The following is an 18220-nucleotide window of genomic DNA, read 5'->3' as shown; positions in this document are numbered from 1 at the left end:
TTTATTGCAAATTCGGATTCAGCGTCGAAAAATACATAAGAATATATAGGTCTGGTCAATTGCACAGACACTTTTGTTTTTTTTTGTGGGCCTGTGTAATTCATCTACTTTTTTGAAAATTGTTTTTTGTATTATTTAATTATTTAATTAACCGTCCGTGCTAATATATTTAAGAATATCTTGCAATATTATTTGCATTTCTAGAAACTGAAAAAAAAAACATTTATAATAAACTCGCGAAACGGTATACATATTCCGATTCGATTACAACACGCATAAAATTTGCTTAAAATTTATAACAAAATGTTTAAAGGAAAGTAAATGAAGCAATAAAATCGTTGAATTTAAATCAATTACAAAATTTTATTTTAGTAATCTCTATTTACAAGCGCTTTTATTACTAGCAATATTAGTGTCAGTCAGTGTCTCTTAAAAATGTATGGACTTAAACTTAAGACTATTCTTTACACTCCTATGGATGAATACATAATAATAGAGAGGGTCTCAACTTTTAGGGAAAAGTTTTTGAGTCAACATAATTTAAAAAAATTTTGCGTACAAATAACGAAGAACTAAGATAAAAGAAAGTGTTGAAATTGGTAAAAAAATGAAAAATAAAAAGTGCTACTATGGTTGGGAACGTGATAATAGAGAGGGTCTCAAATTTTAGAAAACAGTTTTTGAGTCAACATAAATAAACAAACATTTTGTGCTTTCAAATAACGAAGAACTTAGAAATCTAAAACAAATATTGAATTTAGAAAAAAAAAATAAAAATTAAAATGTGCTGCTATGGATGAGCACGTAATAATTGGAAGGTTCTCAACTTTAAGAGTAGATTTTTAATTCAAGATACATAAAAAATATCTTTTGTGCGTACAAATAACGAAGAACTTTGAAATGCAAAGACAATATGGAATTTAGAAAAAAAATGCAAATTAGAAAGAGCTACTACGGATGAGAATGTGATAATAGAAAGGGTCTCAACTTTTAGAGAATAGTTTTTGAATCAACATAAATAAGTTAAAAAAAAATCTTTTGTGCGTACAAATAATGCAAAAATTTGAAATAAAAGCATAATGTTGACTTTATGAAAAAATAAAAAAATGAAAATTAGAAAGTGCTACTATGGATGAGAGCGTAATAATTGAAAGGTTCTCAACTTTTATAGGAGAGTTTTTGAGTCAACATAAATAAACAAAAATGTTGTGCTTTCAAATAACGAAGAACTTTGAAATGTAATGAAAATATTGAATTTAGAAAAAAATGAAAATTAGAAAGTGCTTTTATGGATGAGAACGTAATAATTGAAAGGTTCTCAACTTTTAGAGAACAGTTTTTGAGTCAACATCAATAAACAAAAATGTTGTGCTTTCAAATGGCGAAGAACTTTGAAATGTAAAGAAAATATTGAATTTAGAAAAAAATGAAAATTAGAAAGTGCTGTTATGGATGAGAACGTAATAATTGAAAGGTTCTCAACTTTTAGAGAACAGTTTTTAAGTCAATAAGATTTAAAAAAATATATTTTTTTGTGCGTACGAATAACGAAGAACTGAAATGAAAATACAATGATGAATTTAGAAAAAAAAATTAATAAATGCTACTATGGATGAGAACGTAATAATAGCAAGGTTCTCAACTTTTAGAGAACAGTCTTTGAGACAAGATACATGAAAAAATGTTTTTTTTGCTTTTAAATAACGAAGAACTTTAAAATATATGAAAATATTGACTTCAGAAAAAAAATGAAAATTAGAAAGTGCTGATATGGATGAGAACGTGATAATAGTCAGTTTTCAACTTTAGCAGAACACTTTTAGAGTCAACATAAATGATTTATGCTTTCAAATCACGAAGAACTTTGAAATCTAAAGAAAATATTGAATTTAGAAAAAAACAAAAATTAGAATGCGCTGCTATGAATGAGAACATAATAATTGAAAGGTTCTCAACTTGTACGGAACAGTTTTTGAGTCAAAATAAATCAAATATATATTTTTTTTCAGTGCGTAAAAATAACGAAAAACGGAAATGAAAATACAATGATGAATTTAGAAAAAAAAAATAATAAGTGCTTCTATGGATGAGAGCGTAATAATAGAAAGGTTCTCAACTTTTAGAGAACATTGTTTGAGTCAAGATACATAAAAAAATATATTCTGTGCTTTCAAATAACGAAGAACTTCGAAATGCAAAGAATGTATTGACTTCAGAAAAAAAATTAAAATTAAAAAGTGCTACTATGGATGAGAGCGTAATAATTTAAAGGTTCTCAACTTTTATAGAAGAGTTTTGGAGTCAACATAAATAAACAAAAATGTTGTGCTCTCAAATGACGAAGAACTTTGAAATATAAAGAAAATATTGAATTTAGAAAAAAACTGAAAATTAGAAAGTGCTGTTATGGATGAGAACGTAATAATTGAAAGGTTCTCAACTTTTAGAGAACGGTTTTTGAGTCAAAATAAATAAAAAAATATATATTTTTTCAGTGCGTAAAAATAACGAAAAACGGAAATGAAAATATAATCATGAATTTAGAAAAAAAATTATTAAGTGCTACTATGGATGAGAACGTTATAATTGAAAGGTTCTCAACTTTTAGAGAAGACTTTTTGAGTCAACATAAATAAAAAAAGTCAATTTTTTGTGCGTACAAATAACGAAGAACTAAATTGAAAATACAATGTTGAATTTAGAAAAAAAAGAATAAATGCTACTATGGATGAGAGCGTAATAATTTAAAGGTTCTCAACTTTTATAGAAGAGTTTTGGAGTCAACATAAATAAACAAAAATATTGTGCTCTCAAATGACGAAGAACTTTGAAATGTAAAGAAAATATTGAATTTAGAAACAAATGAAAATTAGAAAGTGCTGTTATGGATGAGAACGTAATAATTGAAAGGTTCTCAACTTTTAGAGAACAGTTTTTGAGTCAACACGATTAAAAAATATATATTTTTTTGTGCATAAAAATAACGAAGAACTAAAATGAAAATACAATGATGAATTTAGAAAAAAAATTATTAAGTGCTACTATGGATGAGAACGTAATAATAGAAAGGTTCTCCACTTTTAGAGAACAGTGTTTGAGTCAAGATACATAAAAAAATATATTGTGTGCTTTCAAATAACGAAGAACTTCGAAATGCAAAGAAAGTATTGACTTTAGAAAAATATGTAATTAGAAAGTGCTACTATGGATGAGAACGAAATAATAGAGAGGGTCTCAACTTTTAGAGAACAGTTTTTGAATTAGCATAAATTAAAAAATATCTTTTGTGCGTACAAATAACGCAAAACTTTGAAATAAAAGGACAATGTTAGCTTTAGGAAAACATAAAAAAATAAAAATTAGAAAGTGCTACTATGGAGGAGAACGTAATAATACAGAGGTTCTCAATTTTTAGTGAACAGTTTTTGTCAAGATACATAAAAAAAATTTTTTTGTGCGTACAAATAACGAAGAACTGAAATGAAAATACAATGTTGAATCAGAAAAAAAAATGAATATTAGAAAGTGCTACTATGGATGAATGCGTAATAATAGAGAGGGTCTCAACTTTTAGAAAACAGTTTTTGAGTCATAATGAATAAAAAAATATTTTTTGTCCGTATAAATAACGAAGATTTTTAAAAAGAAAAAATAATTTTGAATCTAAAAAAAAGGAAAATTATAAAGTACTACTTTAAGTGCTACTTTTCGAATCAATAACGCGTCTTGCTTCTCCAACCAAAGCGTGCAATGAAGGAGTAGCCCTATCAGTGGGATAATGTATATCGAACATAGCTTTTTGCATAAAAAGCCATAAGCTATGACAGCTTTCTGGAAAATCACAGTGGGCTGCGTAATAAATTTTGTAGGACAAGTCAATCGCATTCAAGAGTGATGAAACTTCATATTTGATATCGTTGACTACCACATATGCTGCTTTTACGCCCATAACTGATCCCACACCCACTGGTGTTGGGTGCAATGTTCGTCCGGTTCTTTTTAAGTCTTCACTTTTTTTCTTTAGGGTTGAATCAACATCCGCAGCGGACTGTAATCATTCCAAAAAATATTTTTTTAAATTCACGGTCACTCTGAAAGTTTCTTGAATAAATTAATTTACGTTAGCAACAATAAAGGGGGGGGGTCGTGTTACGGTATGGTCTATTATGTGGGGGGGGGGGGCTATTATGAACCGATTACGTAAGAGTTTTAATTTATGAATTTTCTGCAGCATTCACTTTGTATGTCAAAATTGTTAAATAAATAATTTTAATTCATCCTAAAACTCATTTCTAAATGTTTCTAAACATTATTTACAGAAGAGAAAATTTCCATACCACAACTATAACTTGGGAACTTTCTTACATACTTGAAGAGATCAGACAGATTGAATTATGGGCAAAAGCTCATTTGGAAGAATTAAAAAAAAATTAATTTTTTTTTAATAATTATAAAAGATTTGAGGATATTGAATTTTTAAAAAGATTTCTGCCAAAATTTGAAATGGTTTAGGTTTTATTTAAAAAAAAATAATAATATTAAGTTTTGAAGATTTCAAGGTGTCAGGGTGTCCAGCGACCTTGAAACCCTCACGAGAACCTTGAATTTCAATTTTTGTTCAGCTCTTAAAACAGTAATTTTATTGAAATGGGAAGAGAATTTAAATATTTTAGTTTATTATGAAAGAAACATCTCGTTTAGAAAAAATCTTGGTACTGAATAGTTGTTTATTTATTTAGATATAATTTAACTTTTTTTTATTACAGAATTAATAAATAGATATCAAGGCACATTTGTAGACTATACTAATTATTTTTTAGATGGCGAAGAACATACTTTAATATTCTGATTAATTTTATAAGTTTTTAATTTCGTCTCTGCTAATACAGAATATTGAAGTATAAATTTTGTTGTAGTATTCAACTTACACATTATAAAAGTGATAAGTTGAAAATTTCGATGCAAAATACAGATTTCACAACAATTTTACAACAATTTTAAAAATATAAAGATTTAAAAGATTTCAATACATTCCAGAAGAATTCAAAAGATTTCAAAACATTCCAGAAGATTTGAAATATTTCAAATAATTCAATGATTTCAACGAATAAAAAAGATTTTAAGAGCAAAGATTTAAGAAAGATTTCACAAAGATTTCAAGAATTTCAAAGATTTTTCAGGTGATATCAGAAGAATTAAAATAGTTTCAAGTATTTCATAAAATTTTAAACATTTAAAATGCTTTCCAAATTTTTTTTGAAGATTTTATAATATTTTAGATATTTCAATGATTTTAAAAGAACACGAAAGAATTAAAAAGATTTCTACGAGGGTAATATACGCAAACATGTACGTCAGATATAAAAGTTTTCACAACATTTCAATGTTTTTGAACGATTAAAAATTTTATTGCGAAGATTTCAAAAGATTTTAAATATTTCAATGATTTTAAAGAAATAAAAAAAAATTCACAAATACTCTAAAGAATTCTTGGGAATTTAAAAAGATTTCAAGAATATCCATGATTTCCGTTTGGCTTTCAGTAAAGTACACCAGATTTCAAAGATTTCATAACATTAAAAAAAATTCAACGATTTCCAATTTTGTGAGAAGATTTCAAAAGCTTTGAATGATTTTAAAGAAGTATAAAAGATTTTAAAAGATTTTAAAATATTTCAAACAATTTTTTAGGATTTCAAAAGATTTCAAGAATATCAAAGGTTTCAAAAAGATATATACAGAAAAAAGTACACCAGATTTCAACTATTGCAAAACTTTAAAAAGATTTCAAACAATTTCAATTTTTTTAGAGGATTTTGTAAGATATCACAAAGATTTAAATATTCCAATGATTTGGAACAAATACAAAAGATTTCAAAAAAAGGTACAATCTACCATATTTCAAGGATTTCAAATTATTAAAAAAATTCGAGTGATTTCAAACGATTACAAAAGATTTCACAAATATTTTAAAGAATTTATAAGGATTTCAAAAGATTTCACGAAGGGTAGAGTACACAAGTTTTAAAGATTTCAAAATATTTTAATGAATTCAAATAAACATACAATATTTCACGAGCAAAGGATAAAGAAAGATTTCAAAAATATTTCAAAGATTTCATCAAGGGTACACTACAACAAATTTCAAAGATTAAAGAAAAATTCAAAAATATTTTAAGTGATATTAAAATTATTTAGAAGATTTCAAAATATTTAACAAAGATTTTAAATATTCGAATGATTTTAAACGATTACAACAAATTTCAAAAAGATTTCAAAATATTTCACAAAGACCACTTATGTTCGCAAAAAAATGAGGATTTTATCACTTATGATTCGGCATTCTTTCTTAATGGTTCGCTAATAAAAAATGAAATGGCTATTATTTTTTACATGTATTACAAACGTTTATTTCATTTTTTGATCTAAAAGGTTCAAATAATTTTTGATTTCGAAAAATTAATTTCAAGAGATTATTTAAAAATATTACAAAAGATTTCAAAACTTCTCAAAGAAGAAACTGATAGATTTTAAAGACAATTTTTCTAATTTTGCAGACTTGAAAGAAATATCAGAAAAAAATAATTTTGGAAGATTAGAAGGTTTAGAAAATCTGCCAAGTTTGAAAAAAAAAACAGAATTTTCTCAATATTCGTGTGAAAATTTGAAATGATTTTTAATTCTGAAAAATGATCTTTAAGAGAAAATTAAAAAAGGTTTTCAAACAATTTTTTTTTAAATTCTAATTGAGTACATTCAGACATTAAAAAAAATTCAGATTTTTCGGAAAAATTCGTATTTAAAATGATTATAAAAAATTGCAAAAAGTTTCCAAAATTGTCAAAAATGGATCCACAAGATTTTAGAACAATTCGAGTAATTTTAAAAGCTATGTAGGAATTTTAGAAATTTTGAAGAGATAAAAAAATCGTTAACAATTTTTTAAACTTCTTCTAAATTTTTCCTTAAAGTTGGTAAATTCCTGTAAAATAAAAAAAAAAATGTTTAGATATTTTTTAGAAACTTTTTCCACATATCTGGTATCATCAAATATCATGTTGAATTTTATCAAGAAACGTAGGAAAATTATATTTATATAACCTTAAAGATCTGAAAAAACTGTTCCATTTTTTTTTATTTATTGAAAATGCATCTATTTGGTTGAGATTTTAAGTATTTTGTTGGAGTTTTTATCTCTTTTGTTTTAAAATGAATTTTTTTATGTAAATGAACAATTTCCCTAAAAATGAACGTTTTTCTTCAAAGTTCAATTGTTTTATTTTACATTTTTCTTTTGGTTTGAAAATTATAATATTTCGTTGAAAAAGAAACAACTTTTGCTGGAAGTACAATTTTTTGGCAGACTTTTCGACCAGACGTTCGATCAGACCGTGTGGCCTAATGGATAAGGCGTCGGACTTCGAATCCGAAGATTGCAGGTTCGAGTCCTGTCACGGTCGAAATTTTTTTTTATACTTATACCTTGAACACAATATTCAAGAACTATTTTTCGAAAATATTAGGGAAAATATATATTTTTTTATTTAAAATGAACTAAATCAAGATATGCCAAGCCAAAATGTCAAGAAAACAGTTAATTTTCAGCAAAATAGTTGAATGCTGAACCAAAAAAAAGTAATAATAATAATAATTTGTAACAACTTCATTCTTTGATAAAAAAATATGAGTTTTAAAAGAAATGGATTAATTATTCTATCGAGAAATATGCATTTTTAACAAAATTATGAAATTATTAACCAAAATAGATTAATTCTTCATCTAAAAACCGAATTTTTCACCAAATAGTTTCAATTTTCAACCCAAAAAGGATTTCTCAGTCGAGAAAGAATTTTTTTTGATTATCGTGAAACAGTTCCTAAAGTAAATTTTTTAACAAAGTAGTTTAATGATTAACCTAGAATTTGAATTTTCAACAAAAGAATACGAATTCAGCACGAAAAATATTATGCAGTTGATATTAAAACTAAAAAATATTTTTATTTTCAATCAAAAAGGTTAGAATTCATCTAAAGGGATGAATTTTCAAGAAAATAGTATTTTCAAGCAAACAAGATTTTTTACTCAAGAAAAAAAATTAGGTAAATTATAATTTGAAGCAAAAAATATTTTTTAATGCAGAATACAAATTACAAACAACTATTTATTTTCTAGGTTTGTTCCTTCATTTTTTTATTTAAGAAAAAATTTTTAAAATATATTTAGGACTTTTTCACGCTTGATAATTAAAAAAAAAATTTTATAAGTTGTTCGAAGTTAGCAAGTATTTTTAATCTATTCAAAACTTCAAAAATTCCTAAATATTTTTTAAACTGATACGAATTATCCCTAAAATTGGCTTAAAATCTTCCGAGAACAGTATTTTCCTATTTTGAAAATCTTTTATAATGTTTTCAAATCTTTTCAAATCTTTTCTTACCATTAATTTTTCAATCCTAAAACTTTTTTAAATATTTTTAAAAATTTCAAATTTTATTTCAAAATCTTCAAAAACCACGCTTTTGTTTAGAGTTAAAAAAAAAACTTTTCAAATTTTAAATCTTTGTGAATTTTTTTACAAACTTCTAAATATTTTTAAAATGATTGGAATTTTTCCTAAAGATTTAAAAGTTTTGCAAAATTAAAAAAATTGCTTTAAAATCTTTTAGATTCTTTTTTGACTATTTTTTAAAAATATTTTAGATTGCTTCGAAAATATTTTTAAATATTCTCTTAAAATAAGTTTTTTGCAATAAAAAATCATTTAAAATTTTCCCAGAAATCTTCAGCAAATTTTTTTATTCTCTTGAACTACATTTTGAATGAAATTTGGTCTAATTTTAAATTATTTTATAATCTTTTTAAAATTTCTAAAATTTCGAAATATATTATGAAACAATTCAAAAGTTTCGTGACTAGTTTTTCAAATCCTACACAGAAAAAATGGCATAAAATCAAAGCTTAAATAATAATTAAGATATTTTATGTCTTTTTGCCATAATTTGATATTTCTTATTTTTTTTGAAAGTCTGAAAAACTTTGCAAATTATGGTGTGCTAGCAAAATGAAAACTTGTTCTTTTATCGATAATGCTTAGAAACATTCAGAAATAAATTTTGTGAAAGGGTTATGAATAGAATCCTTTAGTATTTTTTTTTCTTAAATTTGGGGAAAAAGTAAAGAATAGAAGTATTTCCTCCATTATTAACGAATTATTTACAATATAAATATGTATTATCTTTTAGAAACAAATCTATAGAATAAAAAAATCTTATTTGGGAATTGCCAATTACAAATTTGCATTGGCTAAAAACGGATTTTACGTTTATTAATGCCATTAAATAAAATAAATGTAGATAACATATTAATATCAATACGAAGTACTTTAAATTTCTAAGACTTCAAAGTGAAATATATTGCATTTTCATTGAAGTAATTGCATTTTCAAACAAAAAAGATGTTCTACTTAAAGAGATGAATTTTCAAAGAAAAATACTAATTGAAAAAAATTTATAATTATATTTTAATTTAATTATTTAATTTTTCAAATTATTTAATCAAATTTAGTAATTCTATTTAATTTAAGTTAATGGTTTAATTTCCTCTAATCTTTTTCATTATTTAATTATTACTATTTAATTATTTATAATTATTAATATTATTTCAATAATTTTCAACCAAACAGTTGTAATAACAACCAAATAAATGAAATTTCCTCTAAAAAGACGAGTTTCCGAAAAAATAGTTGAAAATTTAACTCAACAGTATAATTTTTAATGAATTTTTAGATAAATTTTTTAAAAAGGAGATAAGTTTTTTTTATCCAGAAATTCGAGTTTTTAACAAAATACATGAATTTTCTACCAATATCGTTGAATATTTAACGAAATCAATATACAGTAAAAATTTCGAACCAAAAATGAAATAGTTAAATTTCCAGATAAAAACTGTGATGACAAAAATTGAACAAAAAGATTGTTAAATTGTCAACCAAAAAGATACATTTTCGAACAAGAAAATTAATTTTCTATAAAAAAGACGAATTTTGTAAATTTTTTTTTAATTTCGAAGAAAATTATTTAATTTTTAAGCCAAAAAGAGGAAGTATCTACAAAAAATTCGAATTTTTTTCGCAGGAATATGTTCTTAACAAAAAAAGTTTAGTATTCAATAAAATAGTTTCATTTTCTACGAAATTGTCGAGTTAAAGCCAAAAATATGAATTTTCTATATAACCGTACAATTTTTATTTTTAGTAAATTTAGAAGCAAATATTCGGAATTTTTAACTATAATTATGAAAGCTTAATTAAATTTTTGTTAACAGAAGTTTAACTTGAAGTGAACCAATCGAATTTTCAACAAAAAAAAGATTCTCAATGAAGCATGTATCATTTGATATTTCAACCAAACAATTGCATCTTTAAAAAAAAAACCCCACCCCCTTTTTCACCAACCTAAGGTTTTAGTCCCCACCCCTTTATGGAAAGAATCGCCAGGCCACTTTTTATTTTAACACTACACCACTGCCGATGATCCATGATTTTAGGAGAAATAGTATGGGACTGTTGTATAGGATGGGTCACTGTATAGCAGCGATTCCCAAACTAGTGCCGCCGGCCGATAAGGCTGCCGCCGGCAGGGGGATGCCGCCCCGGGCCGGGCAGCTAGGCAGGCTCCCCGCTGCGAGCAGAAGGCTACTTTCCACTACTTTCGTGTACCTACCACGAATGACCCTTTCATTGTTATGAACTTGCAATAACTGAAATTATAAAGACTTAGCTCAATTAAATTTCAATTGGTTGAATGAATTTCGTGATATAATTTAAAGAAAATAAAAATAAAGTTTTTGAAAATCGGTTAATATCCGAACTAATAAATGAAATATTTACAAATCTTGTGAATGCAACAAAAGTGCGATAACTCTTGAAGTTATTATCCGATCTTCTTCTACCTTTTTTAAATGTTTATTTGATAATTTAACAAATCTAACGAAACTTATTAAAATTCTATTGATTAATATTTAACCAACTTTTCATTTTTCTCAACCAGCTCTAATTCTCTGACAACGAAAAGGTCAGCGAAGCAAGCAACCGAGCACGAACGACTAGCGTCCAGTGTCTCACTTGGGTTCCAGTATTGTGAAAAAATTTGAGGGTGGGGCCCCTGCCGCTCCCCAGAAAGTGCATAAAAAGGTTTGGGAATCGCTGCTGTATAGGTTGGAACAGCGCATTTTCCCCATTTTTTTTAAACTGGTGCCACCTACTATTATTGTGACATATTAGTATTACTATGGATAATGATATATGACAGTAATAACAGGGGGCATCAGTACAAAGAAATGGAAAAACACGTGCTGCCCAAACCTATTCAGTGTCCCAACCTATACAGTAGCCCAACCTATACAGTGTTCCAACCTATATAGTGATCCAACCTATACGGTTTCCCAGCCTTTACAATTATCCAGCCTATAAAGTGTCCCTACATATACAGTATTTCAATATATAGTGTCCCAACCTATCGAGTGCTCTAACCTATAGTGTCCCAACGTATAAGGTGTCTTATTCTATACAGTGTCCCAGCCTATATAATGGCCCAGCCTATAGAGTGCCCCAACCTACACAGTATTCAAACATATAGAATACCCCAACCTATAAAGTGTCCCAGCCTATACAGTGACCCAACCTATACAGTTTCCCAACCTATACAATAATCCAGCCGATACACTGTCCCCACATATACAGCATTTCAAGATATAATGTCCCAACCTATCGAGTGCCCTAACCTATAGTGCCCCAACCTATAAGGTGTCTTAATCTATACAGTGTCCCAGCCTATATAATGGCCCAGCCTATAGAGTGGCCCAGCCTACACAGTATTCCAAAACATATAGAGTACCTCAATCTATAAAGTGTCCCGACCCATAATGTGCCCCAATCTATAAAGTGTCCCAGCCTATACAGTGACCCAACCTATACAGTTTCCCAACCTATACAATGATCCAGCCGATAAGCTGTCCCAAAATATACAGTATTTCAACATATAGTGTCCCAACCTATCAAGTGCCCTAACCTATAGTGTCCCTAACTATAAGGTGTCGTAATCTATACAGTGTCCCAAAATAGAGTGCCCCAACCTACACAGTATTCAAACATATAGAATACCCCAACCTATAAAGTGTCCCAGTCTATATAGTTTCCCAACCTATACAATAATCCAGCCGATAAACTGTCCCCACATGTACAGTATTTCAAGATATAATGTCCCAACCTATCGAGTGCTCTAACCTATAGTGTCCCAAACTATAAGGTGTCTTACTCTATACAGTGTCCCAGCCTATATAATGGCGAACCTATAGAGTGCCCCAACCTACACAGTATTCCAAAACATATAGAGTGCCTCAATCTATAAAGTGTCCCGACCTATAATGTGCCCCAATCTATAAAGTGTCCCAACCTATACAGTGATCCAACCTATACAGTTTTCCAATCTATACAATGATCCAGCCGATAAGCTGTCCCAAAATATACAGTATTTCAACATATAGTGTCCCAACCTATCAAGTGCCCTAACCTATAGTGTCCCTAATAATAAGGTGTCGTAATCTATACAGTGTCCCAGCCTATAGAGTGCCCCAACCTACACAGTATTTAAACATATAGAATAGCCCAACCTATAAAGTGTCCCAGTCTATACAGTGACCCAACCTATACAGTTTCCCAACCTATACAATAATCCAGCCGATAAACTGTCCCCACATATACAGTATTTCAAGATATAATGTCCCAACCTATAGAGTGCCCCAATCTACACAGTATTCCAAAACATATAGAGTGCCTCAATCTATAAAGTGTCCCGACCTATAATGTGCCCCAATCTATAAAGTGTCCCAGCCTATACAGTGATCCAACCTATACAGTTTCCCAATCTATACAATGATCCAGCCGATAAGCTGTCCCAAAATATACAGTATTTCAACATATAGTGTCCCAACCTATCAAGTGCCCTAACCTATAGTGTCCCTAACTATAAGGTGTCGTAATCTATACAGTGTCCCAGCCTATAGAGTGCCCCAACCCACACAGTATTCAAACATATAGAATACCCCAACCTATAAAGTGTCCCAGCCTATGCAGTGACCCAACCTATACAGTTTCCCAACCTATTCAATAATTCAGCCGATAAACTGTCCCCACATATACAGTATTTCAAGATATAATGTCCCAACCTATCGAGTGCCCTAACCTATAGTGTCCCAACTTATAAGGTGTCTTACTCTATACAGTGTCCCAGCCTATATAATGGCCCAGCCTATAGAGTGCCCCAACCTACACAGTATTCCAACATATAGAGTGTCCCAACCTATAGAGTGTCTTAACTTATAAAGAGTCCCGACCTATAATGTGTCCCAATCTATATAGTTTCCCAGCCTATACAGTTGTCCAGCCTATAGATTGTCCCAAACTATATAGTATTGCAACATCTAGAATGACCCAACCTATCGAGTGCCATAATCTATATAGTTTCCCAGCCTATAAAGTGTCTAAATCTATACAGTCTCCCAGACTATACAGTGTGCCAACTTATACAATGGTCCAGCCTATAGTGTCTTAACCCATACATTATTCCAACATACAAATTGACCCAACCTATAAAGTACCCTAACCTATAAAGTGTCCCAACCTATAAGGTGTCCCAATCTATACATGGTTCCAAACTATACAGTGTCCTAACCAATACAGCGGTCCAGCCTATAGTGTCCCAACCTGTAAGTATTGCAACATCTGGAATGTACCAATCTATCGAGTGCCCTGACCTATAAAATGTCCCAACCTATGAGGCATCTTAGTGCATACAGTGTCCCAACCTATAAAATGGTTAAGCCTATAGTGTCCCAACCTACACAGTATTCCAACATATAGGGTCCCAACGTATAGAGTGCCCTAAAATATAAAGTATCCCAGCCTATACAGTGTCCCAAGCTATACAGTGGTTTAGCCTATAGTGTCCTGACCTAAACAGCATTCCAACATATAGTGTACCAACCTATAGAGTGCCCTAACATATAAAGTGTCCCAGTCTATACAGTGTCCCAATCTATACAGTGTCCTAACCTATACAGTGGTCCAGCCTATAGAGTTTCCCAAAATACACAGTATTCGAACATACAGAGTGTCCCAACCTATTAAGTGCCGTAACCTATAAAGTTTCCCAACCTATAAGGTGTTCCAATCTATTCAGTGTCCCAGACTATACCGTGTCCCAACTTATACAATGGTCCAGCCCATAGGGTGTCCCAACCTATACAGTATTCCAACATAAAGAGTGTCCCAACCTATCGAGAGCCCTAACCTATACAGTGTCCCAACCTATAAGGTGTGCCAATCTATACAGTCTCCCAACCTGTACCACACTCCTCCACAATCGACTGAAAGATCCCAGACACTCAATAAATGAACTGAATAAATAAAATACGAATTCGAGAATAATTGTAAAATACTTTCTCTTACAGAAATGTAGATGATGAATGTATCTCTCCGCTCGCTAGATGTCATTTTTCGTGTTTCTTCTTGATCATCGTTTCTTCGCTTTCTGCGTCCACACGGTACTAAATAGGGAAGCAAGAAGAGAATAACTCCATCTTGTTGCTCTGAAAATGTACAGAAACAATTTGATTTTAATCTTCGTTTTAATAACATTTTTTTTAAATATTGATTCACAGACACGTTTTGGAATGAAAACACATACCAGAAGTTAAAGAAGGCAGCAAATGAACATAGGCTTTATCATCTAATGTTTTTATCGTTTTGCAAGCTTGAAGCTTTGAAATGAGATGAGGTTTTAATATATTCCACGACTCAGTAAAATTGAATGGTTTCTTTTTGTAAAGTTGATCAAAGTCGCTTTGAATCTGTAATCCACAATAATATATAATTCAAAAATACAGTAAAACCCGGATTTAATGTCAATTTGGGGACTGGTCGTGACCTCCTCCCGCAGCTCCTCTTCCCAACCCCATCGCGCGGCGTCAATTCTCAGAAACATTAAATCCAGAAACATTAAATCCAGAAACACTAAATCCAGGTTTGACTGTAATTACTTCGTAAAGCTCTTTGTCTGGGCTGATTCTAGAGAGACAGATCAGCGACCTGGGTCGGAGCATAAGGGGTGCTCGGAAAATTGAAAATTAGGGAAAAGTCAATGATTTTTAACCAGCATATTGAAAAGTCAGGAAATCTCTATAAAAGGCACTTTAAATCACTGAAGATAATAAATTTAAAATTTTCTAAATTTCACTTTGAAATTTTTTTATTCCGTATTTGAAAGATTTATGTTAGAAATGTGACGAGATTAAGACTTTGACATTTGAATGAAAATGGTTAGGGAAAATAAAAAATTGGCCAGAGTAAATTTAGAGAAATTTGTAAATTGAGTTTTGGTCTACCCTGATATAATGATCTCATTAATAATTTATTTGCCTTGCTTATTTGGTTAAAAATTCTTTTTTTTTTTTTTAGTTGAAAATTAATTTTTGTGGTCGAAAATTTAACTATATCAGTTGTAGATTCATAATTTTGGGTTTGAAAATTTATTTCATTGGTTGAAAATTTAACTACTTTCTTGAAGTATAGTTTCCTTGTTGAAAAATTAATTTTTTCAACTAAAAATGTAAATATTTTATTTTGGACTGATAATAGATTTTTATTTCAAGTTAAAAATTAAACAACTTCGGTAAAAGTTGAACCACTTTGTTAATTTCGTTAAAAACTCGTATTCATTGGTAGAAAACTGATCTTTCTTGTTCCAAGTTCAGGAATTTGAATGACAATTTTTCTACTGTCTTGACCTACAAATCTTTATTTGTTGTAAACTCGCCTTTTTTATTAAAAAATCTGAATCCTAGGTTTAAAGTTAAAATACTTTCGTAAAAATTCTTTGTTTTTTTTTGGCTGATGATTCATAATTTTGATTGAAAATTCAACTATTCATTTAAAATTTGTTTAAATGAAAATTACATTTTTGTTTGAAAATTCTTCCGTTTGGTTAGGAAGTCATCATTGTGGGATTAGTATTTTTTTCATTAATCTTTAAAAAAATGTTCACAAAAACAAATTGTTTTCATAATTTTAGAAATTACTACTATCCGCAAAATCATTCAACAATTTGTAAGTTTTTAAGGAATTTCATCAGATTTGATTAAATTTGACGGTATTCCAAAAATTTAATGACATTTTAATGAAATTTTCAAGAATGTTTTCACAAGAATTGAGGGATTTCGAAAAGTTCCCAAGATTTTAAATATATTTAAAAATATTTCAGGGTATGTTGCGACATTTAAAAAAATTCGAAAGTTAAAAATTTGTAAAAATTTAGTAAATCTTTTGAAACACCTTGAATTATCTGAAACGATTCCAAGCAATTTCGAAAGATTTCCATTTTGCAAAATATTTCAATGGATTTTCAAGGAACTTCATGAAATTTTATCAATTTTTTTCAAGGATTTTAGTAATTTTAAAGGATTTTACAGTCTCAGCTACTTTACAGCTTTTACAGGGATTTCAATGAATTTCCACGATCTCAAGGGATTCCATAAAAGTTCAAATATTTTAAGCAATATCATTTTGAAGGATTCCAATGAAGTTTTCAGATATAAAAAAAATGTAAAGTAATGTCATCCGATTTCAATAAATTTCGCAAAATTGTATGAGATTTTCAAATATTTCAAAGAACTTATTTACAAAAATTTGAAGATTTCATAAGATAAGATATATATCATAAGATTTGATTAAATTTCCAAATTTTTAAATGTTACAAGAAATTTCAATTTTTCCAACGAATTTGAAAGGATTTCAATGGATTTGAGGATATATTTAAAAATTCCAAAAAGTTTTCATTCAGGAGCTTAACAATTTTCCAAGGGATTTTATAGGACTGGAAATATTTTAGGTTATTTTAAAAAAAGGACCTCAAAGGACTTCATAGAACTTCAAATATTTAGAGGAACATCATCAGATTTGATGTAATTCCACGGGATTGCAAAAGATTATATAATATTTTATTTAGACCTCAAATAATTTATTCACAAGGATTGAGAGATTTCAAAAGATTTCAAAGATTTGAGGATATTGTCAAATATTTCAAGGCATTCAAAAAGATTTTAAAGAATGTAAAATATTTCCTGCTATTGAAAAAATATATCCAGCAAAATAAATTCTCTTTTTTATTTTTTGAAATTGCTACTAAACAAAAAATCATCAACATTTTTCTTAAGTTTATCACGTTTTGCAGTATTTCCTTAACCCTCAAACGGTACACTCCAACCCAGCATACTTAAAAGGAACACTGGTGCGAATTGGTTTGTTTGCAATGTTAATATTAAATATTTAATATATTGAACATATAATACACAACTAAAATATATCACACATATTTAACATATATATTTAATATATTTGGAGATAATCCGCTTCAGCTGTGTTTGCGTAAATGCCAATAAATTGAAACAACTTTGGGTGCGAATTCGCACTAGTGTATCGCTTCAGGGTTAATACATCCTTAGATTTGATGATCTCCTTTTCTAGACTTAACGACAGATTAAACAGGAAGTAAAAATATCTAAAACCTTTAGAAAAGTGTTTCAATCTTCTAAATTGTTGTTAAAATAATAACGGTATAATGAAGAAAAATGTTATCAGCGTTTTTAATGATAAGCTTTTCGAAAAATTTAGAAAAGCACATAAACAATATAAAATAACTAAATATATGTGCTAGTAAGATATATATTTTAAATTGAGTTATTTATGAAAATATTTTTTAAAATTACGTGACTTAGTCGGGGGTGAAGGGGGCAAACTATTTTGTTACGAATTTCTTACACGGGAAGGGGAGAGGTAAACAAATCGACAAAAATGAATGGCCTCTAACTGGAAATTTAAAAAGAAAGTACCAAATCAACTGCTTGCTGTTCACGAAGGCATGGGAAGGTTTGATAATATTCAAAAAGTTGCTTCATTGCTAGTTCAGAATGGCCTTCAGTTCTCGCTTCAAAAGTTTCCTTCCAATTTTTGAGAACATCAGACCAGGGAAGAGAATTGTTTAATAACCAATCCAATTTTTTTCGTGTTTCGCCTGAAAGTAAAATATAATACGCAAATTAGCCTAAATTATTTTTTTCCTTAAGTTGTATATTTTTATCAGGTGCGGATTCAGAAGAGTGACATTGG

The 18220-nt window shown here is 28.9% G+C and overlaps 1 protein-coding gene and 1 non-coding gene across 2 annotated transcripts in view; one reads left to right on the top strand and one right to left on the bottom strand.

Moving 5' to 3' along the window:
- Positions 1 to 3375: 3375 nt before the first annotated feature.
- The window catches only part of LOC117180838, a 33270-nt gene continuing 18425 nt past the window's right edge, over positions 3376 to 18220 (bottom strand). The window contains exons 7-10 of the mRNA XM_033373365.1: positions 17944 to 18125; positions 14745 to 14907; positions 14507 to 14646; positions 3376 to 4048 (exon numbers count right to left, since the gene is read on the bottom strand). Coding sequence (XP_033229256.1) covers positions 3695 to 4048; positions 14507 to 14646; positions 14745 to 14907; positions 17944 to 18125 — 839 coding nt within the window. The 3' untranslated portion in view covers positions 3376 to 3694. The remainder of the gene's footprint in view (positions 4049 to 14506; positions 14647 to 14744; positions 14908 to 17943; positions 18126 to 18220) is intronic.
- Positions 7388 to 7460, top strand: Trnar-ucg. Its single transcript has one exon. It is a non-coding gene; the product is annotated as a tRNA-Arg (tRNA).

Source organism: Belonocnema kinseyi, chromosome 9, assembly GCF_010883055.1.
Source record: "Belonocnema kinseyi isolate 2016_QV_RU_SX_M_011 chromosome 9, B_treatae_v1, whole genome shotgun sequence".
Taxonomy (NCBI): domain Eukaryota; kingdom Metazoa; phylum Arthropoda; class Insecta; order Hymenoptera; family Cynipidae; genus Belonocnema; species Belonocnema kinseyi.
Note: the sequence above shows the minus strand (reverse complement) of the source record. Positions and strands in the feature narration are given on the sequence as shown.